The sequence below is a fragment of the Salvelinus alpinus genome, chromosome 2, assembly GCF_045679555.1.
Source record: "Salvelinus alpinus chromosome 2, SLU_Salpinus.1, whole genome shotgun sequence".
In the NCBI taxonomy this organism is placed as follows: domain Eukaryota; kingdom Metazoa; phylum Chordata; class Actinopteri; order Salmoniformes; family Salmonidae; genus Salvelinus; species Salvelinus alpinus.
The window spans coordinates 63920460-63947805 of record NC_092087.1 but is presented as its reverse complement, the minus strand read 5'-3'; the positions used below and the strand labels follow the sequence as shown (position 1 = coordinate 63947805).

At 42.2% G+C, this 27346-nt stretch overlaps 1 protein-coding gene across 4 annotated transcripts; it reads left to right on the top strand.

Annotated features, from left to right (window-relative positions):
* rrbp1b (ribosome binding protein 1b) lies at nucleotides 1-25857 on the top strand. Of its 4 annotated transcripts, none has more exons than XM_071387605.1 (29): nucleotides 1-124; nucleotides 3494-4196; nucleotides 5704-5855; nucleotides 7918-8040; nucleotides 8581-8733; nucleotides 9115-9233; nucleotides 9712-9865; nucleotides 12950-13088; nucleotides 13373-13554; nucleotides 15030-15067; nucleotides 15165-15275; nucleotides 15656-15742; nucleotides 16171-16240; nucleotides 16418-16546; nucleotides 16755-16795; nucleotides 17005-17092; nucleotides 17190-17282; nucleotides 17594-17686; nucleotides 18012-18110; nucleotides 18377-18466; nucleotides 18794-18886; nucleotides 18993-19064; nucleotides 19237-19329; nucleotides 19607-19690; nucleotides 20371-20436; nucleotides 21348-21431; nucleotides 22063-22143; nucleotides 23700-23843; nucleotides 25359-25857. In XM_071387605.1, exons 2-29 carry the CDS (start codon nucleotides 3530-3532, stop codon nucleotides 25395-25397), a joined length of 3384 nt encoding a protein of 1127 aa, XP_071243706.1. In that variant the 5' UTR covers nucleotides 1-124; nucleotides 3494-3529; the 3' UTR covers nucleotides 25398-25857. The 4 variants fall into 4 exon arrangements, with proteins under 4 accessions (XP_071243706.1, XP_071243697.1, XP_071243721.1 ...); XM_071387596.1 differs by having other exon boundaries at nucleotides 19583-19690; XM_071387620.1 differs by lacking the exon at nucleotides 20371-20436.
* Nucleotides 25858-27346: the final 1489 nt, after the last annotated feature.

Sequence of the window (27346 nt, the reverse complement as noted above, 5' to 3'; positions counted from 1 at the left end):
CCCAATGAAATCGCTCTTTGAAATTAGTTTTTTGGGCAACGGGATGGCTGTTCGCCAGCTCAGAGAAAGTGCCACGACTCCACACTCAGCGGCTATTCAGAAAGAGTGAACATTGGTGGTCGGGGTAAGAGATTCTTTATATAAAAAAAATTATGAATCATTTAAAAGAATAGGAAATGGTCTTAACTGAGCGTAGTGTAAGGAACAGTTGTATCGTAACCCAGCCTCGTACGAATAGACAAATGCATGTCGGAAAATGAATTGATAATTTTTCACGTTGAGAGAAAAAAAATGATGTTCTTGAAACTTTGACTTCGGAACTATCGTTACTTTTCGTGATACAATGTTGCTTGATCTTTTCCGTTTGAAAGAGTAGACAGTATTGATTAATGTTTGGGGAAGCCTAAGCCTACTTTTTACTCATTTTTGGTGCCCTATTCTAATGAACTGCATCTGTAGACCCAGACTAATGTATATATATTTTTAATATTACGTAGTCTAACCAAGTGACGTGTCAAATATCATAAGTTTGGCATTGAGATGCATTTTAATGGCTGTATTGATGGTATTGGGGTAGCCTTATCTCCTCGCTCATATTCTTGAGTTAAAGGGCTCAACATCAAACACATTGAGATGCTGCGGTCAATGAGTGATCAATCAACGGGTTCTAATGATGGTTGTAGGCCGTCTCTGGAGGACACGTAGCTAAGGACACTGGACACTGGAGTTAAGTTTTCTTCGCTAGAGACAACGAAAACAAATTGGCCAGTTACATTTATTTCGTGTGGAGGGGATGCTAGACATTTATTTCGTGTGGAGGGGATGCTAGATGTTTTAAAATTTAAAACACTACATAATGAGAATAAGGAAAATGGTCTATTGTAGACCTGCCTGTGGTGAAACGTTTTAACACTGCATAAACCTATTCAAAATAATATTCTCTACAACTCTTTTAAATGATTACTTGTTTAACTGTAATGAGTAGCATATTTGAGGTACTGTAAGTTGTAAAGTTGTATGGTGCCAATAAGCTTTGTGAAACTGGCAAGTGGTCAAGTAGACTATAGGTAGAAACATTAAGGCAACTGTTCTCTTCTTGTTACATAACAAGAGGGGTACATCACAAGGGGTTAATTGTTTGTAGAGACACGTAGCCCCTTCTACACTCTCGAGAATTCAGCATTATCTACAGTTAGGGTAAATGTCTGCAGTGTATTTTGAGATACATTGGGCATTTTTACATTAGAATGATTAGTTACAGATTGTTACACCAGATAATGTGATTTATCCAATGATTTTTGGTATCTATTACTGGGAGTTACAGGTTAGGTACTGTTTGGTGTAGTACAAATAATTTTCTACCATTGATTGAGACAGGTGGGTCCACCCCAAAGTGTCATGATGAGACTCACCTGTCTTGATCTAAGAGAAGATTTGAACTGGACAAGATGGCGCGTACATATTGTTGGATTACGTCATGGAGCAACATTTTTGTTTTAATAACGGAGCATTTTCTAAATTCAAACCCACCATCTGCAACTGAACACGGACATTTTAGGAGATACATGTTTGGCCAAATCGAGAATGAAAATAGTATTGCCAAGTTAAGGTTGGTCAAATTCTCTGTGCAACTCCCAGTAATGGACACCAAAAATATTTTGTTAAATCACATTATCTGGTGTAACAATCTGTAGCTAGACACTGCACAGTGCACACCCACGTGGTTCGCTTTTGTTTTATAGCATTATTAGAATGACTAGTTGTTGCCTATTGCAAAACCGATAGATTGATCAGTGACCCTATTTTATCTATAGGCTAATGTTGATGTAAATCAACTGTTGGCTCCTTTAGGAGTTTATTTCAGTTTGATCGAATGTCTCCGAATCACCTTGTCAAGTAATTTTCAATTCAACACTAAAGCATTTTATCCCAAAGTATCAGTTTCAGAATGGATACCCAAATGTTTGTATTCCATAAGATTGCTACTATTGGTTTCCGATTGATTATGAGCATTTGACTATTGAAGAGGGAGAAAGCATGGACGTCTTCACTCCTTTAGAGTCAGCATTTTTTTCTTCACCCGAAGGCCTTGTTTATGTCCTAAATGGCACACTATTCCCTATGTAGTGCACTACTGTTGGACAGAGGGCCCTAGTCAACAGTAGAGCACTACATAAGGAATAGGGTACCATTTGGTACACAGACCTTATCTACTGTATAGAGTCAGCATTGCCTCTCAGGCCTATGGGTAGCTGAAAGCCCACTCTTGAAGGAGTCCTTCTCCGGAATGGTTCCTGGTCAAGTAACTCATAGGGAATTTGTGCAGTGCAACTGCGTACAGGTGTATCCTCTGCAAACTGGAGACAAAGTGCTTTTTATTTTTTTACATGAATGTAGATGGGAAGGGGGGTGTAGCGTAACATGAGTTCTCTTGTGGATGAAAATTTGCATGCTGAACTCTCTGTCCTCTGTGAGAAGAGCTTTTTGTCCAGGGGAGAAATTAAGGGCTGTGAAGCTTTTCTCAGACATCTGTTTTTCTTTAACCCTACTAGAAGTTCAGGAGCTGGTCGTATAGCAATGGAGAGATTGTTGTTTTTACCCAGCAACATTTGGTCCACCTTTACCAATGTAGTGACTGGAATGTGTGAGACGCATAGACCCTATCCCTATTTTTGCCCATCCTCAACATTATTCCCTCAATGTTAACCTTTCCTCGAAGACTCCTACCAAAACTGAGCCACTAAAACAAGAAAGCCTAACCCTAAACTATAAGAATCTGGTTACTGTTATAAAATCCCAATAAATTCATCAATGGATAGGTAGGTGACTGTTAGATTAGGTTGATAATCAATTACTTAATTTTGAAAAGTATGCAAAGGGTTACAGATTCAGTAAAATGTATATTTATTGTGATTAGTGCCTTTCGTGTGTGTCATCTCCTGCACCACAGGGGACGAATAGCCTACTGGTATGAACTTCTCAACTTCTGCGAGACACTCATGCGTGCCATCTCTACTCCTGCTTGTGATTTTTTTTCTTCCTATTTGACTGATCATTGTAATATATTAGATCAGTGAGCCAGCCAACACATTTTTCTAAATAAATTAAGGCTTTTAAACATTACTACACATGAGCGAGCACATTTTTGGAAGTTTTGCTACCAGCATCAACTTATTTTTGCTTGTGTAACTCTTGTAAATATTCTGAAATCACATGTTTTCTTAATTTATATCGCCGTAGATCATCCTTCTTGATAAACCAGAAAAATAGGAGTTATATTTTAGTGGTTACCGAAGTTAGCTGGCTAACTCATTGATCCTTCTCTGTGAAATGTCACCCTGGTGGTTGATAAATATATTGAGAGGGGAAAAACTAAATCGTGAACTGGCCGTTATTGAACCAATTTACTAAACATTATGTTGTGACTTTTGATGACTATGGCTCGCATCCTTTGACACCTAGCTAATCGCGACCTCTACTTTTTTTGTGCTAGGCTTTGCGGAGGGACAAGATTTAAAAAAAAGAAGACATGGACGTTTACGACCCCCAAACCCTCGGCTTCATGGTCTTTGGTGGATTCATGGTAGTCTCCGCCATCGGCATCGCTCTGGTCTCCACACTCTCCATGAAGGAGACATCGTACGAGGAGGCCCTGGCCAAGCACCGCCATGAGCTGGGCAAGTCTGCCCAGACCCAGCTCTCTATGAAGAATAAGAAGAAGAAGGCGTTGGAGAACAAAAGCAAAGCCAAGAAGAAGGAAGAGCGGCCCAACGGGGATCTCCCAGAACCGGTCGGAGAGTCTGCTAGCGAGCCCGAACCCGAACCTGAGCCTCTCGCTTCCCCCGAGCCTGAGCCTGAACCTGAACCAGAGCCCATTGCTACACCGGATCCTGTCATGGTCGCTTGTGCTGCCCCTGCCCCAGTGGCCATGGAGGCCGCCGCCCCCTCCCCGAAGAAGAAGAAGAAGGTGGCTAAGGTGGCGCCGGCCCCTGCCAAGCCTACCATTGTCCCGGAGACCATCGCCAAGGAAGTGCCTGTCATGGTCGTGCCACCTGTGGCGATTGAGGTTGCCCCGTTGACTGCCGCGCCCACTCTGGTGTCTAGTGACACTCCCGCCGCACCCGTTGTCAAGGCAGAGGAGCTCAAGGCTGAGGCACCTGCTAAGAAGAAAAAATCCAAAGCAAAGGCTGAGCCAGGTTGGTAGTAAATAATTTGCTATGATCACATTTTTACTTTATTTTATTTATATGATAACTCTTAATATAAAACTATTGCAATTCATGTACTCTATAAATGAGGATTGGGGTCAATTCGAATGACATTGTACATTTTTTTTGTATTTTAGTAATTTAGCAAACGCTCTTAACCCTAATACAAAGCAACTTACAAGATCAATAAGTGCTTTACTTCAGGGCACATCGACAGATTTTTCACCTAGTTGGCTCGGTTTTGAACCAGCGACCTTTCGGTTACTGGCCCAACACTCTTTACCACTAGGATACTTGCCAAATTCAGTTAAGTCAATTCAGGAAGTTATTTAATATAACATTTAGGAATTAAAAAACTTAACATGAATAGATTCTCCTTTTTATGTTAATCAAGAAGTCATTGAAAATAAATGTGCTTTTTTTCAATTATTGAATTAGTAATTTACCCCAGCCCTGCTAACAACCTCTGCATTCCTAGAGGAAGTTGTTAGCACAGTGTCTCTCTAGTGATGCATTGATATTATGATGAAAGGTCAATTGAAAGCAATGGGTTCTGGTTGTGGATTAGACCCTATGTCATCTATGCTGAACAAAAAATATAAACGCAACATGTAAAGTGTTGGTCCCATGTTTCATGAGGAGAAATAAAAGATCCCACAAATGTTCCTTAAAGCACAAAGGTCATTTCTCTCAAATTTTGTGCACAAATTTGTTTACATCACTGACAGTGAAGATTGTATCCTTATTGTTACACAGGTGCACCTTGTGCTGTGGACAGTAAAAGGCCACTCTAAAATATGCAGTTTTGTCACACGACACAATGCCACAGATGTCTCAAGTTGAGGGAGCATGCAATTGGCATGCTGACTGCAGGAATGTCCACCAGAGCTGTTGCCAGAATTGAATATTCATTTCTCTACCATAAGCCGCATCAAACAGAATTTGGCAGTACGTACATCAGCAGACCACCTGTAACCACGCCAACCCAGGACATCCACACCGGCTTCTTCACCTGCGGAATCGTCAGAGGGGGGGCACCCATGGGGTAGCTTGCCCAGTCATGTGAAATACATAGATTAGGGCCTAGTGCATTTATTTAAATTGACTGATTTCCTTATGAACTGTAACCCGGCAAAATCTTCAAAATTGTTGCATGTTGCGTTCTAATAATTTTGTTCAGTATAGAATTGAAGATCACATGGCCCTTCATTCTCCCAAGACCTCCCCCTCTAACCATCCCCAACTTATTTTTTGTTTACTACTAGTCTACAGTAACTCATACAAGTAAGAAACAATCAAGTAATTCATCGAAGTTAAGAACTGGTCTTTCATCCAAGTAATAAAGTAAACCATCCAAGTTATAGAAAAGTATGTTTATTATTCAATTTATAAACTATTAAGTCATCCAAATGATAGGCAAGTAGTAATTCTGTAACCCCTGACATAGATGATATGTGTGCCAGGGAGTTCCCTAACTCACTCTCTCTCCTTGTAGTGGTTGCTGCCGGCGACTCTGCTGATGCTCCCCTCCTCCTGCCATACAAGACTCTACTGTCTACTGTGAGCAGCATGACATTCAGCGAGGGAGAGGCCCAAAGGCTCATCGAAGTGCTCAGTGTCAAGGCTGGCCTCAACTCCTGGCAACTGGTACAGTATTCCTCTCCAGAATGACACTGACTGACACACGCAATCATTAAACAGTGGCTCGTGGCCAAGTCACCTCCGCATTCCCTTTAGTAGAAATGCAGGCATACAGTGCTTTCGGAAACTATTCAGACCCATTGACTTTTTCAATTTTTATTTTACAGCCTTATTCTAAAATGTATTAAATTTAAAAAAAAATCCTCATCAATCTACACACAATACCCCATAATGACAAAGTGAAAATAGCTTTTTAGAAATATTTGCAAAATAAAAAATACCTTTTGTACTCAGACTATGAGAATTGAAATTGAGCTCAGGTGCACCCTGTTTCCATTGATCATCCTTGAGATGTTTCTACAACTTGGAATCCAACTGTGGTAATTTCAATTGATTGGACATGATTTGGAAAGGCACACACCTGTTTATATAAGGCCGCACAGTTGACAGTAGATGTCAGAGCAAAAACCAAGCCAAAAAATGTCTGCTGGATTGTGTTGAGGCTGAGATCTGAGGAAGGGTACCAAAACATTTCTGCAGCATTGAAGGTCCCAAAGAACACAGTGGCCTCCATTCTAAAATGGAAGAAGTTTGGAACCACCAAGACTCTTCCTAGAGTTGGCCAAACTGAGCAATTGCGGGAGAAGGGCCTTGGGCAAGTAGGTGACCAGAACCCGATGATCACTCTGACAGAGCTCTAGAGTTCCTCTGTGGACATTGAAGTAACTTCCAGAAGGACAATTATCTCTGCAGAACTCCATGGTGAAGTGGCCAGACGGAAGCCACTCCTCAGTAAAAGGCACATGACCACCTGCTTGGAGTTTGCCAAAAGGCACCTAAAGGACTCAGACTCAGAAACCAAGATTCAACTCTTTGGCCTGAATGTCAAGTGTTATGAATATGTATGAACTTTCCAATTTGTAAGTCGCTCTGGATAAGAGCGTCTGCTAAATGACTTAAATGTAAATGTAAATGTTATGACCATCCCTACTGTGAAACGTGGTGGCAGCATCATGCTGTGGGTATGTTTTTCAGTGGTAGGGACTGGGAGACTAGTCAGGATTGAAGGAAAGATGAATGGAGCAAAGTACAGATCCTTGATGAAAACCTGCTCCAGAGCGCTCAGCACCTCTGACTGGGGCGAAGGTTCACCTTCCAACAGGACAGAAACCCTAAGCACACAGCCAAGACAATGCAGGAGTGGCATCGGGGCAAGTCTCTTAATGTCCTTGAGTGGCCCAGATTTGAACCATCTCTGTAGAGACCTGAAAATTGCTGTGCAGCGACGCTCCCCATCCAACCTGACAGAGCTTGAGAGGAATGGGAGAAACTCCCCAAATACAGGTGTGCCAAGCTTGTAGCGTCATACCCAAGACTCAAGGGTGTAATCGCTGCCAAAGTTGCTTCAACAAAGTACTGAGTAAAGGGTTTGAATACTTATGTAAAAAAAAATCTAAAAAATCTAAACCTGTTTTTCCTTTGTCATTATTGTGTATAGATTGATGAGGGGGGGAAAAAAACTATTTAATCATTTTTAGACTAAGGCTAACGTAACAATGTGGAAAAAGTCAAGGAGTCTGAATACTTTCCCGAATGCACTGTATACATGCATAAATAAAAAGGAACAGGCGTTTTCTGAGACAAGATTGAGAAACCTTGGCTACGGTTAAAATGACTCAGACATGATTGTACATGGAATATATTTTGTCTGAGTCAAACTGTCTTCACACACACTTCTAAACTGTAGAAGCCTGAATTAATTAAGCTTAGCAACATTTCAAGTAAGAACACTGTAGCTTCCCCCCCCCCCCTAGCCTTTCACACTTGTTAACAAATTTTAATATTCTAAAGTTGATTTTTCCTAGTAGTTTTGGAAGCACCTTTTTTCCGATATTTCCCAACAGAGATTATATTGGCTGTGTCCCAAATGGCCCTGTGGACCCTGGTCAAAAGTAGTGCACTATATAGCAAATAGGTTGCTATTTGGGGTGTAGTCATTCTCTGGCTTGTCTTAACATCAACTGTAGCCGATCAATGGTGGTGAACTTGTGTCGTATCTGTTGGTTAGGCCTCTCAGAAGGGGGATCCCACGGCTGCCCTGAAGAAACAGCTAGAGGAGAAGGAGAAGCAGTTGTCTACTGAGCAGGAGGGTGTCACCGCCGCCAAGAATCGACTGAGGGAGCTCACCAAGGTAAAAGACCACGGGTCCAATAATATCTTAATTTTCCTGAAGTGTACACAAGTCTAAAAGCATTTGATTGGTGGAGGGATGGGCTACTGGGTACTTTCCACCTTTTTTCTTATACCAGTAATGTAATTTCATATCAATGAAGGGCACACTTTGGGAGGAAGGAGAGATAATTGGTTAAACAAACATCCTACTGACTTCCAGGCACAGGGTACAATATAATACACCTTATTCGACTAATGAAACCGCATGATGATAAGTTGATGAATTTAATTAACTGTACTAGTGCTGGGCTAGGTAGCATCTTAAACAGGTCTTGGCCTCAGTGCAGTAGGCCAGGATTTGGTAGCTGGTGCTTACAGTAACTATCTTCCTGTGGTATTTATGCCACTGGCTCACACTGTGCCTGTTGGAACACTCAGGAAGAGAAACAGATTAACAAACCCCCAAAAAAGGGGCAGAACAAAAATGTGCACCCCAGGACACCGACTTTAACCAAGTGTTTTTCGCTGATGTCACTAACGATCCCCAATGCCCACACAGGAGCTGAGCGCAGAGAAATCGAAGATGGCGAAGGTCGAGACCCGTCTGAGCTCAGAGCTGAGTGCTCACACTCAGGAGATAACTGCCCTCCAGGCTCGCATGCAGGCCTCCTCCCAGGACCACGTGGCTGAGACCCAGCTGCTCAACCTCAAGGTCAGTTCACGACCCCATAAACGTCAGGGTCGTGTTCGGGTGGAGTGATTAAACGTACTGAACAGTCCTGACAGAAATGCAATGAATAGAGCTGACTTGAGTCCTGACTCCACATCAGAGGCATGTCTGTTCTACAGTGTTTCCATCTGAATGTTCCACAATGTTCCTGTGCTTGACTGAATATGGAGCTGCTGCTACCACCATTTCCTTTTTGTGTGATATTGACAGCAGCCTCTGAATTTGACAGTAATGACATATTGTGACCCCTAGGTAAAAATGTGTTGGACTTGTTTATAAAAGTATAAGGCAGACAAGATGAGAAACTATTAACTGTCTGCAAAAAAATGTATGTAAATGTTTTTTGCCAACACCTCCATACAGATAGTGAGCCTGCAGGAGCAACTGGACAATGGCCCAGTCGCTCAGCTGGCCCGCTTGCAGCAGGAGAACTCCATCCTGAGAGACGCCCTCAATCAGGCCACCAGCCAGGCCGAGAGCAGGTAGATGGGGAAATTAACAATACAACTCCTATTCTCTATTTAATGGGGAAATCTGAGTCTTGTTCAGTGGGCACCCAATGTAAACAAATTGAGTAAAATAGGGTGGAACTACCTGGACTTTTCCCAATAAGAAATGTTGTTTTCTTTTTTGTTATAAAGTATGAGGTACAAGTGGGTGTATTGGCTGGCTGGATGGATAAATAATTCATTCTAACTTGTACAGACATGGTAAAGCGACTCCAAAAATGAGCATGATTTATCTAGCATTTTCAATATGTATCACAATTTGCTTAGCATGCCATTTCATTTTAAGTATTAACATAATGCAGAAATAAAACATGCCTAAAGAGCATCAATTATGTCCGTTCTTGGACACCAGCAACTGAGATATACAGTTACTGCATATGCCAAACTGTCCTAGCCACACTCAAATTCATCAAGTCTGACAAGTCTCCCTCTGTTCTCTTTCCCCCTCCAGGCAGAACGCGGAGCTGGCCAAGCTGAGGCAGGACTGTGTTCGTCTGAACCGGGACCTGGGCGAGAGGACAGAAGCTCTGCAGACTGACGATGAGCACAGGAAGGCGCTGGAGGCCAAAGTGGCAGCTTCAGTGGAGCAACTTGCCCAGTTCAAGGTGAGCGGAGTAGGGTGAAGTTGCCCCCCCCCCCCCCAATCGCCACTGCACCAAGTGACCTATAACCTTTCAATCACAATGGAGGACAACAGTTGAGAAAGAGGTGTGGCCTTGCTTTCCTCATGTTTTATCTTTAGTTGGAAGGGGAAAAAGTATGCATTGTACGATTTTAAAAGTTGGAGTGCAAAACAAGTTGAGAATGTAACAACTCGGCATCATGATTTGGGCTTTAGTCAATTGGCTTTAGTCAATTCAGTTCACCTGCATCTGTGCACTGCATGAGAACATGGGTGTCAATTAATTTGGGACTAAGGACAGTCAGTTTTTTAAAATCTAGAACAGATGTGGACAACTGAGGCGTGTTCAAGTAGGGAGAAAATTTGAGTGAAATATGGAGGTAATACCTAAATGTGTTGCATAATTACAGATATTTTAGTTTTCCATTCTGTTTTGCTACAGTGTGCCTTACTACCTTTATTCATACGTCTTTTAGAATGGAGACAAACATTTATTTTTCACTTATCGTGTTTCTATACTCCGTTGCAAAATTCTAGCTTTGATTCCAGTCGGTTTGTGCTTTTGTCAACTCCTGTCGATGTAATGTCAAACAACAGCTGAGTTGACTGAGCATGCACAGACTGACATCCAGGCTACCAACTAATCTACAACTACTACAAACTACTTAACCCCCTAGAGTCGATTTCCGCAGTAACACTTGTCATAATATGCCCTAACAGCTGGCATAACTTGTCAAAATATGGTCATAACACTATCATTACCCATATTTCTACACCTGTTGAGACCTATATTGCGTTATTTTAGGGATGGTTATGACACCTAATTAAGTGTCAACGTTTCTGCCAAGAATTTATTTCATTTGAAAGTTTGTTAAATTCTTTTTTGTTGTAATGAATTCTTTAGTCACACTTTTTTTTTCTTTTTCTTATTTTAAAGAACTTGTAGAAAATAAAGTATGACACTGTCATGAAATATTATGACCGTCCTGTGTCACTTTACTTGGATGAAGAAAATACACTGACGAAGCATTATGACGGTCAGAATCATATAGGCCTATTACATACATGCCCTTATGTCAATCATCAGTCAAAAAGAGGGTGTCTTGTCCTACATCAATATGTGCGCAATTACAATGTTCATTTAGTATGGTACATTTATTTTAAATGTGTATATATAACAAACGTACTGTTGACACATGTATGGTGTAATGGAATGTTTTGCCTTGTGTGGTAGGTTTTGTGGGTTGTGACACTATGTAGGTGTCATAACCAGCCATAAAATAACGCAATATACTGTATGTCACATCAGGTCTCTGTGTTATGACCATATAACAGTTTATGGCACTTTGTCAGCTGTTATGACATATTATACAACGGGTGGGTCTAATGCTGATTGGTTAAAACCGCATTTCAGCCGGTGTCTATTCCACAAGTTACCACCGGCTAAATCTGATGTTAAAATGCATATTTACTCTGTTCCATCTGACTGCACAATCCACTGTCTCATCAACCTAACCAGGCAATTTATAAACTTGATCTCCACTATAAGAAGCATCTAGGCATTATCTCACATTTCTTTTAGGCTAGAACTTTCACTAGGTGCGTCGTTGGAGCATGATAGGATGGAAAGGTTCAGCATTCTCCGTTGAAATCTTACCTTAACATTACAAATTATTCCACAATGCTGACGATGGATTAGCTCCTATAGATGTATTATCACCTATGTCTGCAAATATTGAGGTGGCTTATTCTAATGCTTACCCTATAATAATACACAGCTCATTGCACACGTTACACGTCATGAAATACGTTGAGGCACAAGACGGTAGCCTACAATTGGCAAAATAGAAGCCGATTTGAATGAACATGAAATTGATGTCAATATGATTGAACCGTTTTAGATACACCCATCTAGTACAGAGTCGGACCCCCCTTTGCCTCCAGAAAGACCTGAGTTCTTTGGGGCATGGATTCTACATTCGGAAATGTTCCACAGGGATGTTGGTCCATGCTGACGCGATGGCATCGTGTAGTTGCTGCAGTTTGGACGGCCATACACCACCACCACCAGCCTGTACCGTTGACACCAGGCAGGTTGGCGCCACTGTTGTACTGCACCGTTATTTGTCTGTTTATGGCCCGCCTGTTAGGTTGCAAGATTATTGCAATTCGACATCTCATCAACTAGAGCTATTTTCGCCCACAGGACGTTTTTTGTTTGTCGCACCATTCTCGGGAAGCCCTAGACACTCTCGTGTGTGTGAAAAGCCCAGGAGGGTGGACATTTCTGAGATCCTGGATCCGGCGTGCCCTGGCACCGACGATCATACCACGCTCAAAGTCGATTAGGTCACTCGTTTTGCCCAGTCTAACGTTCAATCAAACCGTAACTGAATGCCTCGATGTCTGCCTGCTCTATATAGCAAGCCATGGCCACGTCACTCCCTGACTAGTGTGGTGTACCTGTCTGTATATATATATTTTGGTGCATTCATCTCGGTTTGAATATGAAGCATCTCTTTATCCTTTGCAGCGTTGTATTTGTAGTCCACTTCGTTCTGAAGTTATCGGTGGTCACCGAGAAACCGATAAACGTCTTGATTCTATGTTTAGCGGAAAGACTTTATTTTCTAAAGGCTCACTTAGCTGTTCTACACGTGGTCTAAGGCAGTCGGTTATTAACAAGCATTTAAGTGCTACTTTAACAATGGTTTTGGGACCAATGTTCTTACGATTAACTTAGCCTTAAGATGCTTTTGGGAAACCGGGCCCAGGTCATACAGTGGGGTATTCCAGAAAGCAGGTATATTAGCCAGCTAACTTTGCTAAGCAACCACAAATAGCTTTTTATTTCCTGGTTGATTAAGAAATCTAAATATGTATATTGGTTGTTGCTGTCAAATATTTTAAGTCTATATTTCTCAATGATTTAAGGTTTTTCAAGGCATTTTTGGCTAACTCATTGATACAGCTTTCTGGAACAGACCCAGATATCTTATATAAGGAATATGCATGCATAATAGATGCATTGCACATGATAATAAGCTGTTGCCGTGCTCATCCACAGGCGTGCCAGGCGAAGAGCGAGCAAGCCTGGCAGCAGAGGCTGGAGGGGTTGAGCCAGAAGCTCCAGAGGTCCCAGGACACCAGCAACACCATGCAGGCCCAACTAGACCAGGCTCAACAGGAGGCCAAAGCCTTCGCCGGTCAGTGGAACCCACCTCTCACTGGTTACATACCTTGACCACATGATAACATGCTAGTCTCGCTAACCCAGTCACTCTAACCTCTATTTTAACACTAACCATCACAGGAAAACCCTTGCACTAAGTGGGAGAGATGTCCCTCTCACACAGCTATGTTCCCGATACCTTATTATTTAGATTCATGCAAATTTCTCCTTTTTTTTTTGTCCTTTTTTGTGTGGATTTATAAAAAGGTGTCTGACTAGGCTCTGGCTTTGAATTGAATAAAACGTTGATCTCCACAGAGCTCCAGGAGCGCATGGCCACCACGGAGGCCGAGCTGAAGGAGCGCTTTGCCGAGCTGGAGGACCTGAAGGCCCAACAGGCAGTAGTGTCAGCTGTGGAGGAGGCTGCCAAGGAGCAGGCTGCCCCACTGGAGTCTCCCATAGAACCCCCCCCCGAGGAGCAGGAGACTGTGACGACCAATGTAATCTCCAAGGGCCTGTTTTTTTTCTTTCCCTCAGCTGCAAATAGTTTAGGCAGTAGACCCAATTCCAAATCAACCCCTAAGCAGTCTTGTAGATCGGAAATGATTTGGATAGGTGTAAGCAAGATGGCCGACATTCCACTTGTCAGAGTACAGGTGGAGCTGTACCCATATTGCTTACAATTCCAATACTTTCAGATCTACCTGTTTTGTCAAAGCTCAGGGATCTCATTTATCAAAGGTGCATGCACACAAAAAGACTGAGCCAGTTTTCCCGCGAAGTTTGGTATTTACCTATTCTTGAAATTTGGACGAAAGTGTGCGCATCTCCACTCAAATATCAGATCATGAGTATTCACAACTTCTGGTGGTAGATCAACTGTATTGCAAGCAAATAATGTTGTTTTGGGGGAAATTGAGGTGTTTAATGCACAAAAATTATAATATTGGTAGGCTAATTAAACACTAAGTGTAGGCCTAATGATTAAACAGATTAATTTGCTGGAAAGATTTTTCAAATATTCTATGTTGAACTATTGTCATTCTCAATGGATGTAAAAACAGACTTTGTTTACTTGCTGTTTGAGGTGAAGGAAAAAAAATACTTTCAAAATGCTATGTACCCTATATCAGTCCACCGAATCCAAGCAGTCTTATCAGTCTTCTTGGAGTACACAGTAAGTGCGTGCGTAATTTACAATGGCAAGAAGACCAAGAATGGCTACAAAATCTGACAACGATTTATGGTGTGGAAGAAATGAATCATGACGTGTCTGATTATTCTTCTGATTCTGAGCTTCAGCCTACAACTCAGACACCTAAGTGTAAAAAAATCCAGAATGGTGCGCACTGAGCAGGTGTCCGCGCCACCACCAAATAAAACGGCGAGGCAGGAGAGAGTAAGGGACCACGCCCATTTGGATAGAACAAGCCGGCGACAGTGCCACGGGCCGATTATCAGCACAAAATGTAAACACTGAGCGCATATCCCTTACATCGCAAGCAGAAAACATATTCATTATAATGCCATTATTGCTTGCTGATTTTGACTTTATCACGCACACATGGCACTAATGATTAGGCTATGATGTTTTCATAATTTGAAGCAAGTTTTGACGAACGTGCGTCTAGGTGTTTGGGTTATTTAATTTTTTTGTTATAAAAAGAAGCTGTTACCGCGTTCCAACATGTTTTCCGTTTCATAGTTGTAAGAAAGCCACTCCACAAATAAAATTGATTGACTTAATTTTTTTTTACACACAGCCTACCTACAGTAACATAAAATAATACAAATGCTATTTTGTTATGTAACATTACAACACATTTTTATAAGGCCTTAACTTTTTTGTTGCATAAACTGTATATGAAATGTATTAATTACATTGTTAGAATGACCGCTCATTAGCTTGAAGGGGGGGGGGGGGGGGGTTCCTTGTGGGTCAGCGGTTTAGTCTATCCATCTTGTTTCTAAACAGGGTGACAACTCCGGAGAGGTTGAAGAGCTAAGGAACAGGTACGTTGAGTCATATTTCTGTTAGATACCATGTATCGAATCTCCGTATCCAACTTTCTCTACCGAATGGGGATATTTATTTCTCTCCCTCTTTCAGTCTGAGAACCAAAGAAAGTCAGGTGGCCGTTCTAGAAGAGGAGCTCCAACAGCTGAAGGTTGAACTGGAGCTGGTGAAATCTTCCCAGACTGAGGATCCACAGGTCAACGGGTATGTTCACTTTTACCGGGACACCATGTAGCCTGGGGTTGGTTTAGCCAAGTGGTTAGCGCCGCGGTCCTCAGCGCATGTGTACAACCGTGTCCTTGTGGGTTCCAATTCTGCTCCCCACTGCTATTGTTACACATCTTGCCTTATCTCACTTAGCTGGCTGTCTCTAACTATACTACAGTCTTTGTTCTACAAAAGTTGGAATTCCCACTCTTCGGGAAATAAAGCTTACTGGTGCTTTATCGACATATGTAGACCAATAAATAAACAAATGGGAAGGATCCCTACCCAAAACCAAAAACTATCAAATCTGGTCAAGAATCTGATGTCATTCCATAAAATGTTTAAAAACATAAAGTTTTGTTTTTCTGGCACGTCAGTGTGAAGGAAGAGGAGGAGCAATCACCTGTTCAAGAACAGCACGTGCAGATAGACAACACGGCAGAGATCGAACTCTTACAGAACAGGTATGGGAGGAATCTGCTATTTCTATCCGGTTATAATACTATTATGAACTATTCACTTTACTTAGCCGGTACGCACAAATCTCCAATGACAAGCCTATTATTCAATTATTGGCCTTCTAGGGAAGAAGTACTGCCTGTGTTTGTTAATTGGTCAGTTTATCATTGACTAGACAGTGAGTTCACTCACCTGGTGTCCCAAGTCTGAAGAATGAAACCAGGGCAGTGTTCAGTAGAACACAATGTTGTGTAATGTTCAGATAGTAACACTATGTACACGCAAAGGATAAGAAATCACATCAGCTCTATTCAACATTTGCCTAGTTTTGATCCTCTAGGACAATAATTGATTAGCCCTGTCTACTATGTAGTGCTTTAAATAAGTCTGTCTTACTGTATCACAACCTAATAACTCAGTTTTTCCATGTCAGCCTTAAGGAAAAGGAGAGCATCGTGACGTCCCTCGAAGAGCAACTGCAGACATTGAGAGCCAAGATGGAGGTGAAGATCACTGATGCTGTAAATTAGCAAACCTGTTGGCAACTTTCGAGTTCAAATTCAACATTGCTCTCTTACAATCCTATATTTGTCTATGTACTATATGTTCCATATCAGAAGGTCCCTCATGGGACAAATGTATTATAAAGTTATTTGAATTGTATTGAATCTGTTGTGCAGGTGAAGAGCCCAGCAGACACAGAGCAGCTTCAAAGCAGTCTGAAGGAGAGGGAGACCCAGGTGGCCTCGTTAGAGGAAGAGCTCAAACAGCTGAGAGAGGAGATGGACCAAGGGAAGAGTGCAAACGCTGTAAGTCTTCTATTCTCTCTCCTGTGTATGCGCACGTGTGTGTGTGCTTGGTGTTAAGCCTTACTGTTTAAGATTTAGTCTTACTCTGTAAGGCCTAGAATTAGACGTACTGTGTAAAATGTAAGTTTTACCAATGTGCTTTTGTCAGATGAAAAACGTAACCATTGGCATCTTGAACAATGCATATTCTTTCAATTCCCTAACACAGGAGTCTGGAAGTGAGACCGAAGCGGAACAACCATTTGAATGGTATGTGTCCATTCCTAAGTCTTTAAGCACTTGAGGTGTATTATTTGACCCCATAGTGCATGCATTATCTAATCAGGGTTGGGGGTCTATTCCTGTCTGTAGAATTGGACATGGTATTTCCCCATAGGAATGAATTTCAATTCCTGAACTGGTACTGGAATTGATATGGACTTTTCCCACTTCCCTCCTAATGAGTGTTATATTTTCAGCCTTGAGAGAGATTCCCAGATGCTATCTCTGGAAGAGGAGCTACAAAGGCTAAAGGAGGAAATGGAACAAGTTAGGAACAAAAGCAATGTAAGTTTAATGGTTTGAGGGTTTTGCGTTGCTCAAAGAGGTATGCTTGTTGCCCCTTGACTGTGTTAGCTTAGCTGAAATCTGCTCTACCCTACAGGATCTCCGCGAAAAGAACTGGGCGGCAATGGAAGCCTTGACCGCTGCTGAGAAGTTGAATGAGGAAAGACTGGCTGTGGCGAAGGGTGCGCAGGTCAGTGGCATGCAACACCCAGAGTCGTGTGTGTATACATGCGCTCTGCTTCGTGCTGCCTCCTGATCAATATTGGCCAATAGGAGGTCAGGGATCTTCTGAATTTCCAAAAAGGTTATCTGAATGGCTAAAATTGGAACTAAATTCAAGTTTTCATGAATGAAATGCTCAAAGACAGCAACATGTCTGGCACTAAGGTTGTTTGAACTCTAGCTAAATACTCTGGCTACACTCCCATTGACAAACACTGTTGTGAATACGGTTTGTGTTGGATGGCTTTCATGATGCTTTGACTTTGCGTCTATTTGTAGCACGTAGCCGAGGAAGCACTGAGCTCGTTCCAGACAGAAGCTCAAAAGGCTCTTCAGATGATCTGCCCTGACGTCTCTTTAGAAGCTGAGCAGGTAAGTTAGTTGGGTTTGCAATCGCCGACACAGACTTGGAGTTGGAAGGTGTATTGTTTTTCAAATTATTATTCTCCGCCACAAAGCTTGTTGTTCAGTGTGGATACTCTTTGCTAGTCTGAATTGGAGCTCATTCCTTATTTATATACCCAAACGTTACCAACAGAGTGGTCAGTAATATATTATGTTAGCAGGAATGGATTTGGAAAATAAAATCACTCTGGAAACTTGCCAATGTAAATGGAATTCCCCTTAAACATGATTACACCAGCAGCCATTTTTTCCCCCAGATCTGTAGTTAAAATGCCTCAATTACTAATTACAGAATAACTGGTTGGAGTTACTCATCCAGAAAGCACAGGCTACTGAAATTCCACAGAGCCAAGAAGTCCAGCAAGAGCATTTGCAACCCACAGACTCTGAGGTGAGGACCCTGTGTTTTACCCTGGTATAGTGTATGCATTGCATTTTGAAGTAACCAACATTATTGTAAGGTTGGACAGCTTCAAAATACCAGTAGAGGTTCCTCTACACCTGTTGCTATATCAAGACAGTTAGTTGCCTACTGCTGACCATTACTTACATGTTTGTCTCTGGAAACAGACAACAAAAGTGCTTCTTGGCTTTTCCTGCCCTGGTGTTTCAGATGATCCCCAGACAGTCATGACTGTGTGCTTGTTTTCTCTTTAGGAGCTTTTGTCAAAACTCGGAGAAGCAGAGGAGTCTCAGAAAACACTACAGGCGGAGTGTGAGCAGTACAGAACTGTCCTGGCTGAAACGGTAAGTCAATCCATGGTCCTGCGTGTGAACGCCTGACTTTCCATCCAACTTCAGTCCATTTGAGGGGGACACGGCTTGACTTTGGTGTCTGTGATAAAACCCTCGTGTGTCCCCAAAATGGCACCCTATATCCTACTATGTGCACTTTATATGGAATAGAATGTGTAATACAGAAGGTGGAGTGACATGAATAATGTGTAAGCTTTATTAAATTAAGCAGGCAAGAATCGCTAGCCCCACTAACATACTTGTACTCCTGCTTTGCACCTAGAAGTAGGTATTATGATGTAAGATAACTGCATTCCCACATTATCACCCTTCCTTTAGGAGGGCATGCTGAAAGACCTTCAGAAGAGTGTGGAGGAAGAGGAGCATGTGTGGAAGCTCAAAATTGTAGAGGCTGAGGAGCAAGGGCAAGCAGTGAGTTCTTTTTCTTAAATTCTCTCTCTGGTCTTACTGAATAGCAGCAGACGAGATTTCCTATAAGATGACTTGATACGAAGTTAAAAGCAATTTTGTCTTGCAGGCTTTGGATCAGGTGAAGGTGTTGCAGCAAGCTGCAGAGGATATGAAGATGAACAATGAAAGTACAGACCAGGTAGAGCTTTAGTACCGGTATTGTAATGGGGATGGGTGTGTACAGAGCTCAATCTAAACTTTAATATGTCGGATTTACTTCCAGTCACAGACTCAAGTAAACCAATGAGACCTTTTTTGATTGTTTTTAGTTTGATATTAAAAAGTGATTTATTATCCTGTGTTTTGTGCAGCTGAAAGAGCAGGTGATGCTTCTGGAGGCCCAGTTGGAGAAACAGCTGGAGTCCATCAGCTTTAGCCAGACTTACGCCGAGGAGGTCGCCCAGGTAGGCAAAACACGCCATTACACCTGGGTCATGATGTTTTCAGGTTGAAAATATTTTCGCTCTGTCATTGTCACGTTGTAGTCTGCCTTTTATTTTCATAGATTTTATTTTGGATTAGGATCTCTTTTAGCCCACCAGGGGCTAGTCTTCCAACTGTGGCAATAGTTGTTTAAACCCAGATTTTTACATCGTTAACATCCACCTGTATGCATTTTTTGCTACTTGGGTGTCCATTGATTGCTTGTAGCTACAGTCTACATCTTGTTTGCCTTTGCAGCTGAAGGCCTTGTTAACGAAGACCCAGAGTCGGCTGGAGACGGCCCAATTGGAAGCACAGAAGCAGGCCAAGGAACTTTCTGTGGTAAGTTTGACGCGCCAGTCGCCATTTTAGTGCCATAAAATTATGCCATTTCCACTCCAGCAGTGATGGACTCCGCTGTTTGGGGGCTTAAATGAGCAATCTACTATTGACCTTCTGCTTGAAGTAGAAGTTTCCCTCAACCACAGCTCTAGGATCAGATTACACTAACCTTTGCCATTATGCTTATGAAAAATATCTGATCTTGTATTAGTGGTCACTTCTACCAACTGTATTGCACCCTTAGGGGGGCAATGATCAACAAGGCTCTTCGGCCTCTGTGAACAGAAGTTTGAGTTCAGAAGGGTGCAACGATATGGAATGTTCTGATAGAAGGACATTGTGGAGAACAGACATGGCTTTCTGATGTGTAGAGTTAATGGCAGCTCAATTTGTGGTATTTCTATCTGCAATGTTCAGTAAAAGCACCCTACTGAGGGAGACCCAGGGCTTTGGGTGCATCCCAATAATATTTCCTTCCCCCTGAAGGGTGCATTTGTTCACTACATCCTTCAAATCTAAAAGCATTGGCTAGTGGGAGTTAACACCATATTTCTCATACCAGTCATTTCTTTTCAAATCATTGAAGAAGTGAACACGTGCACACTTTGGGAGGAAGGAGAGATAATTGGAGCATTGCGACATTGCCTTTGTGTTGAGCGGCAGACTGCTTCCTGTTGCAGGTCAGACAGCAGCTGAGCGAGACGACGGAGCACGTGCAGAGCCAGGAGGCCTCCGAGTCAACACAGGTCAGGGTGCCTGACCGACGGGGTGCACCCTGCACAAGCTAGCCGAGAACTATCAGACTCAGAATGTATTAATCGAACTGACTACAAGCCGCAATCCTGAATGGAAACGATAAGCACCGCGTCATTTTCAGATTTGTGGTGCTCATCTTAATTTTTGCCTGTAATATCCCTTTAAGGATTCGGCTAGGGCACCCTACCAATGTAGTGTTCACTTGCATATTAGAGACCAATCCGTATTTAAATAATAATGTGCGGCATGATGGCACACTAATTATGCCCGTATACAATGACACATATTTGACTTCATTCAAATCAGAGGCAGTAGAATCCCACCACATCTATTCAGTCTGACAGTTCTCAAAGGCAGCAGCTTTTGCTATACACTAACCACACTGTATGTGCTTTATAAAACAAATGTTTTACAGCAACGAAATCCCTATTTTAACTCGTTGTCTTGCATGAAACTGTATGCGTGTGTGTGTTTGCAAGTCCCTTGCTTACTGAGTTGACATTGGAGTTGTGCTATGCTCTGAGGTGCTGCACCAGTGGCTGTTGTAATACTTTTTTGGGGAGGGGGGGGGGGGGGCGGCAAAACGCTAGCACCCTTCAAATGTATTTTTCAAAATGCCAGAGCTCAGTAGTGAGTGAGGTTGTCTTTGTTGATGCTTGTTTGGTACATTGCGTAACGGACCACTTTGGAAGACAAGTGCAGCTTGCTTGTTTCACCTGAACCAGAAACTGCCCTTCAGGAGTCTACTTGTTCTAACCTAACCGTTTGGGAGAACCTCTGCACACTGTAGTGGGGCTGGCCCATACGCCACCACATTGTGTCCTACAGTACCCCACCTCCCCCCAATGTGATCTATCTGGGGGGGTGATTTGACTGACCTGTTTTGTGTGTATTATCTCAGGTCCAAACCCAGCTGGAGCAGGTTACAAACAAGTTGCAAACGGAGGAAGAGATGAGACAGCAGCTGGCCGTTGACTTTGACCAGGTAAGTCATAATAATGACATTCTGCTGAAACTAAGTTCAAATCAAGATATAGCGAGCATACAACTGACATGGTAAGAATGAGGATAGATGTGCCGGAGACTGATGTAGAAGTCTAAACTCCCAACCACATATACCCCTGTCAACGGGGGTTGGAGCCCTATCTCGGCCACCCTTTTGTCTCCATCTCTACATTTCCAGCTGTGCTGTCCAAAAATAAACATGTAAGGTTAGAATTCCTATGTCCTTAAAAAAAATAAACATTAGATAAGTGTTTTATTGATTCAATGTTTCAATCTATTACTTAATGCATTCCCACAGTATTTCTGCTGCATCTTTCATCGTTAGTTGGGCACCAGTGATCACATCTGGTTGAGCACAGTATGGAACAGAAATCGTACAGCTTTTTTAACTCAAACAGCTCTCTCGTGACCCATCGGTCATACAATACAGTACAACTTTATTGTCCAATGTGAATTGGACATTCTGATATTATTCCGAACCTCCTCGGATATCACCACATCCTTTGGATACAATCAGTCGTTATATTTGGGATGTATTGCCAATGGCATTTTTATTTCTAAGACTGTTTATTTAATCTTTGTTCTCAAATCTTTTTGTGCTCCCCTTGCAGGCTCAGAAGTGTGTGACTGACCTACAGACACAGATGGACCAAATGAAGGCAGCAGGAGACTGTTCCACAGGAGAAGTCAAGGTGCTTACCCCTGTCTTCGTTTATTCCTTTACGCTCTACCTCTCTCACCGACATGGACTTCATAGGTCATCCTATTAGATAGCATATTTGAGTCGGCAGCAGCTTTCCTAAGCTATCAACAGACTCCGACATGGTTCTGTAATGGCACACCAAACTGGACCTGCTAGTGTGGTGGTGGCGAACCGTGACTATAGGACCTAGGCCTTCAGAGGGACCAAAAATCTTCCAATATGTTATCAAACCCCAAAAATCTAGAAATTAACTGAAAACATAGCATCACTTAATGCGCCCAACATTATATCTTCTGTAATCGGGCCGTTCTAGTGAAGGAAGGGGCAATACTTTTTGATAACTTTAGGAATTAACCAAACAGGCCTGGCTGTGCTTTGGGCTGCCGCACACACAGCGACAACCGGCATGGACACATGACAAAAAGTTTAAAATATTGCACTGTTTACACAACTTATAGTAGCCAATACCACTATCACCAATAGCGACAAGTGTCACATCAAAGGTGACAGGCTCATGATGCTGAAAGGACAGCGGCTCTAATGCCTGTGCACTGCGTTGCAGGAGAGAATTTTGGTCAAACATATAGACAGGCGACAGCAGTCTCACAGCATCAAATAATGTTAACGATTAAGCAGCTCATTCACTCCAGTAGGACCCATAAAATCATACCAATACAAAAACACAACCATTTCAGGTCCCAAATGAAATGAATAAGCCAGCTATTACTTCCCATTGCAGCTAACGTTACTAGCGTTAGCGTGGGAAAACTACTGCTTGCAACACTGGTTATTTTCTCTTGTTCTCTGTTTAAGTTTTTCTGGCAGACGATAACCTATTAGTGTATTGCCGTAACCATTATGAATTCATTACCTCTTGCACTCTCAGTAGTAACATGTCTAGGCCTTCTCTCTATCAAAAAATATATTAAAAAAGGCCCACACATTGCAAGTCAACATGATTGGTTCATTCCACTGTCACTCCAAAATTCTGCTCTAATACATTTGAATGGCAGAGGCCTTCTGTCCAGCTTCTAAAGGCCTAGCCAGAGAACGCCAAAAAAACGATATTCAGTATTAAGCCTTCTCTTTCTAACACAAACTGAAGAGATTAAGTCAGAATATTATTACAAATACTGTAAGGATGAAAAATAATATACATTTTTATAAATCCCTAGGCCTTGGCTGTGATGGTTCCCCACTGCGTGGTGGGAAATTACTGGCTTTATGCCAAATCCCAAATTCATAGTTGCCATTGTGAGACCGGCAGCTTTTAGTAAAAAAAAGAAATTGGTGTATTGCCCCACTAATTACCTAGAAAGTAAATATTTCTCAATTAGTACTTCTCGGTCACAATTGTTACCAGTTTGGTTCAATGATTGAAAGTACAAATAATTTCCAATTGGTAATTTCACAATAAATACCACAACCTTCTGGCTTCTGGTCTACCTATCTAATCTTTAGGCTACCTCCCCTCTCCGTTGATATTTAAATAAGTATTTTAAGAATTAGAATAACTTTATTTTGTGTGTTGTCTGAATGATCCAGGAGAGGCTGGAGAAAGAGAAGAAGCTAACCAAGGACCTTGGCCAGGCGGCCACTAAGCTCCAGCAGATGCTCAAGGCCACCCAGGAGCAGCTCGTCAAAGAGCGGGACACCGTCAAAACCTTGAAGGGCCAACTTGTTGGGAAGGTAGGCCAACCACACTGCACCACCTTATTTAGCAGGCGCACCACAGCTCCTATACCTACACTGTGTGGGTGTAGACACTTTTATGGAAAACCCCTTTCCCATGTTTAGGTTTCAACTGAATGCCAGTGTAGGTAGGGGGCTCAACTCTTTTGGTGGTATGTGGCTATATTCAACAGAGTATAATGGGCCTTTATTAATGCTCTGCAGATCCAAGAAGTATGCACTTTGCTGATTCCAACATAGGAAATTACGCATTTCCTACACACTTCTCAGTAGTTGGTATAAAGACTTACACTATGTATACATACACAAGTATGTGGACACCCCTGTTGCTGACAGGTGTATAAAATTGGGCACAGCCATGCAATCTCCAGAGACAAACATTGGCAGTAGAATGGTCTTACTGAAAAGCTCAGTGACTTTCAACGTGGCACCGTCATAGGATGCCACCTTTCCAACAAGTCAGTTTGTCAAATTTCTGCCCTGCTAGAACTGCCCCGGTCAACTGTAAGTGCTGTTATTGTGAAGTAGAAACGTCTAGGAGCAACAATGGCTCAGCCTCGAATTGGTAGGCTACACAAGCTAACAGAACGGGATCGTCTGTCCTCGGTTGTGAAACTCACTACCGAGTTCCAAACTGCCTCTGGAAGCAACGTTAGCACAAGAACTGTTCGTCAGGGGAGTCTAAGATCGGCAGCCTAAACCTAAGATCACCATGCGCAATGCCAAGCGTCGGAAAGCTCGCCGCCAGGCAGTGGAAACGTGAGTGATGATCACGCTTCACCAACTGGCAGTCCGATGGACGAATCTGGGTTTGACGGATGCCAGGAGAACGCTACCGACTCCAATGTAAAGTGCTAATGGTCTGGGGCTGTTTTTCATGGTTTGAGCTAAGCCCCTTAGTTTCAGTGAAGGGACATCTTAATGCTACAGTGCACATTCTAGATGATTCTGTGCTTCCAACTTTGTGGCAACAGTTTGGGGAAGGCTCTTTCCTGTTTCAGTATGACAATGCCCCTGTGCACAATGCGAGGTCCATACAGAAATGGTTTGTCTTGATCGGTGTGGAAGAACTTGACTGACCTGCACAGAGCACTGACCCCCAACTCCATTGAACACCTTTGGAATTAATTGGAACGCCGACTGCGAGTGCCCGACCTCACTAATTCTCTTGTGGCTGAATGGAAGCAAGTCCACGCAGCAATGTTCCAACATCTAGTGGAAAGCCTTCACAGAAGAGTGGAGGCTGTTATAGCAGCAAGGGGGGGGGGACCAACTCCATATTAATGTCCATGAATTTGGAATGTGATGTACCTTTTTTTAAGGTGCATAACAGGCTTTAGAGGTGTGGTTAAAAGCTGAATAACATGTCAGAACACGATATTTTGGTATACTGTACATACGCCCATCCCTAGTTGTCAGTGGTTTAGACTGTTACTATTTATCAGATTGTCTTTATGTTTCTGGACAGTGATTATTTAAAGTCCTTTGTTTTTGGTACTTTCTCTCCACCAGGAGGAGCCCGAGCAATCAAAGGAAGGGACATCTGTCTAAGACCGAATGAACATTCCACAACTTTCCAAAATGCCGTCATTATTTTACTTATTCCTTTTTTCCCCCTCTTTTACTCTAGTTTGTAGTCAAAAATGATCATTTTGTTAAGGGATGGGGGAGTTCAGAAGTGTTTTAATATTGTATGCCTTTTTTATTATTATTTTGGAACCAACAATCAATTGGAGTCTCTGGCTGTGTCAGAAACTTGTTTATTTGTCCTGACATTCCCAGAACATGCAGCGGTTCAGTGTTATTGAAAAGGGGAATTGCCTGTGCGTTAAACGTGCAGCAACTAGTGCAATCACTTTCTTGTTGTCCTTTTGCCTGTCCTTTTTGTATGACATTGGAAAGGGAGGTTATTTCATGGTACGCAGACGCAATACAATGTAATGCCTTATATTTTACGTAGTGGGCTGCTGACAAATGTGAGAATTTGTAACAAATAAACTGTAGCTCTATTTGGGTGTGTTACTGTTTATTGCACAAATGCATTATGGAAAAGAGGAATTATTTGTGACAAACACAATATGCAGTTAAACTGTACTATATGATAAAGGGAAAGTTCAGGATTTTAGTTCAGAGGTGTTGGATCCGGCCCGCATGTGAAATCATTAAAATGTTTACTTCCACAATGGAAGTACTGTAATGATTTCCCACAAAGTAATATGATTACTTTGTCAGCATTGCTGTCATTTAGTGACCCCCTCACATGATATTTTCCTGCTGATTGTCCACCAAGGGTGGATGATGTCTTTTGTATTCAAACTGGTTGAATGAATAGGTAAGGCTTCCAAATTGTGAACCATGCTTAGACCAATGGTTTAAACTAGGATCTAAAATGGCTAGCTGTTCTCTTTTCTCATTGGCCAACCTGGCCCCCTTGCTTCACAATTTCTGAAGCTGATGCAGTAAATCTGATTGTGCTTTCCTGTAGCACATGCTATTGACTGACTGGCCTAGCCCATTAAAATTAAGCTATCTTCATGGTTATAGACGTGATATACGCTAATAACACCGTTTTGGGACACGTTGGCCTATAGTCGGTTTAAACCAACATTAGGCTATGGTGTTGATATAGGCCAGCCTACTAGACGTTGCACAATTTCACACCAGATAGTATCCTCCTTGCTATATCCTTTAGTGTAGCCTACACTTCAAATAATTATTAGGCCTACACTAATTGTGGATTGAAGAGCAGGCAACATGTTGTAGAAAATCAATAACGAAAGGAGCTTCTTGGAGTCACTCAGACTAAAACACAGGTTATAGGACAGGCCTAATACAGAAATATTTGTCACTACGATGAATATAGGTGAAATTACTTGAGACGTGTACAAGGTTTTATAAGCATTTTGATCATCTGCTATTTCACTCATGGACCAGCAGTGGAGGCTTTCTCCCTCTAAAATAATCTTTCCCCGGAGGGGATTCAAACTCGCAGATGCCAACATCCCTTCAGTGGATCATTCCACCACTACAGGCTAGAAGTAATGGGTAAATTACTTGTAGTTGACAAAAGTTATGACGTCAGTAATGTTTTGTCACATAGTAAAGGAACATCACGTAAAAATATATTGGCACATACCACTTAGACCATGGGTAACAAATTAAACCAAGCAGTCGAATGGTTTAACAATCTGCCTTTGCTGGCCAAATTTACCTGTTGAACAAATGCGATTGGATGGTGGGTCTACCATTTTAAGGTCTCTGATAGGTTGATTCGTTACCGAATATAATTTTCTGCTCAGCTGGCCATCCTAAGCATCATGGCTAATTTTGGCCAGGTTCGGCCTATGAGAAAAGCTAGCAGCTAGCCATTTTAGACCAATGGTTTAAACCATTGTCTCAGCAAGTATGGCCCCTACAGATTTTCTGCTGTTTATAGTGCACTTTCACTCTCTCATTTCTGTGCTCTGAGTAGCAGGAGAGAAATATGCTTTCTGATTATG

What these genes read in the sequence shown, in the direction of transcription:
- rrbp1b (XM_071387596.1), top strand. Translation starts at nt 3,530, where the DNA reads ATGGACGTTTACGACCCCCAAACCCTCGGCTTCATGGTCTTTGGTGGA. An exon ending in GTTGAAGAGCTAAGGAACAG is followed by an intron (nt 15,068 to 15,164) that starts GTACGTTGAGTC and finishes TCCCTCTTTCAG; the next exon opens with TCTGAGAACCAAAGAAAGTC. An exon ending in AGGGCCAACTTGTTGGGAAG is followed by an intron (nt 23,844 to 25,358) that starts GTAGGCCAACCA and finishes TCTCTCCACCAG; the next exon opens with GAGGAGCCCGAGCAATCAAA.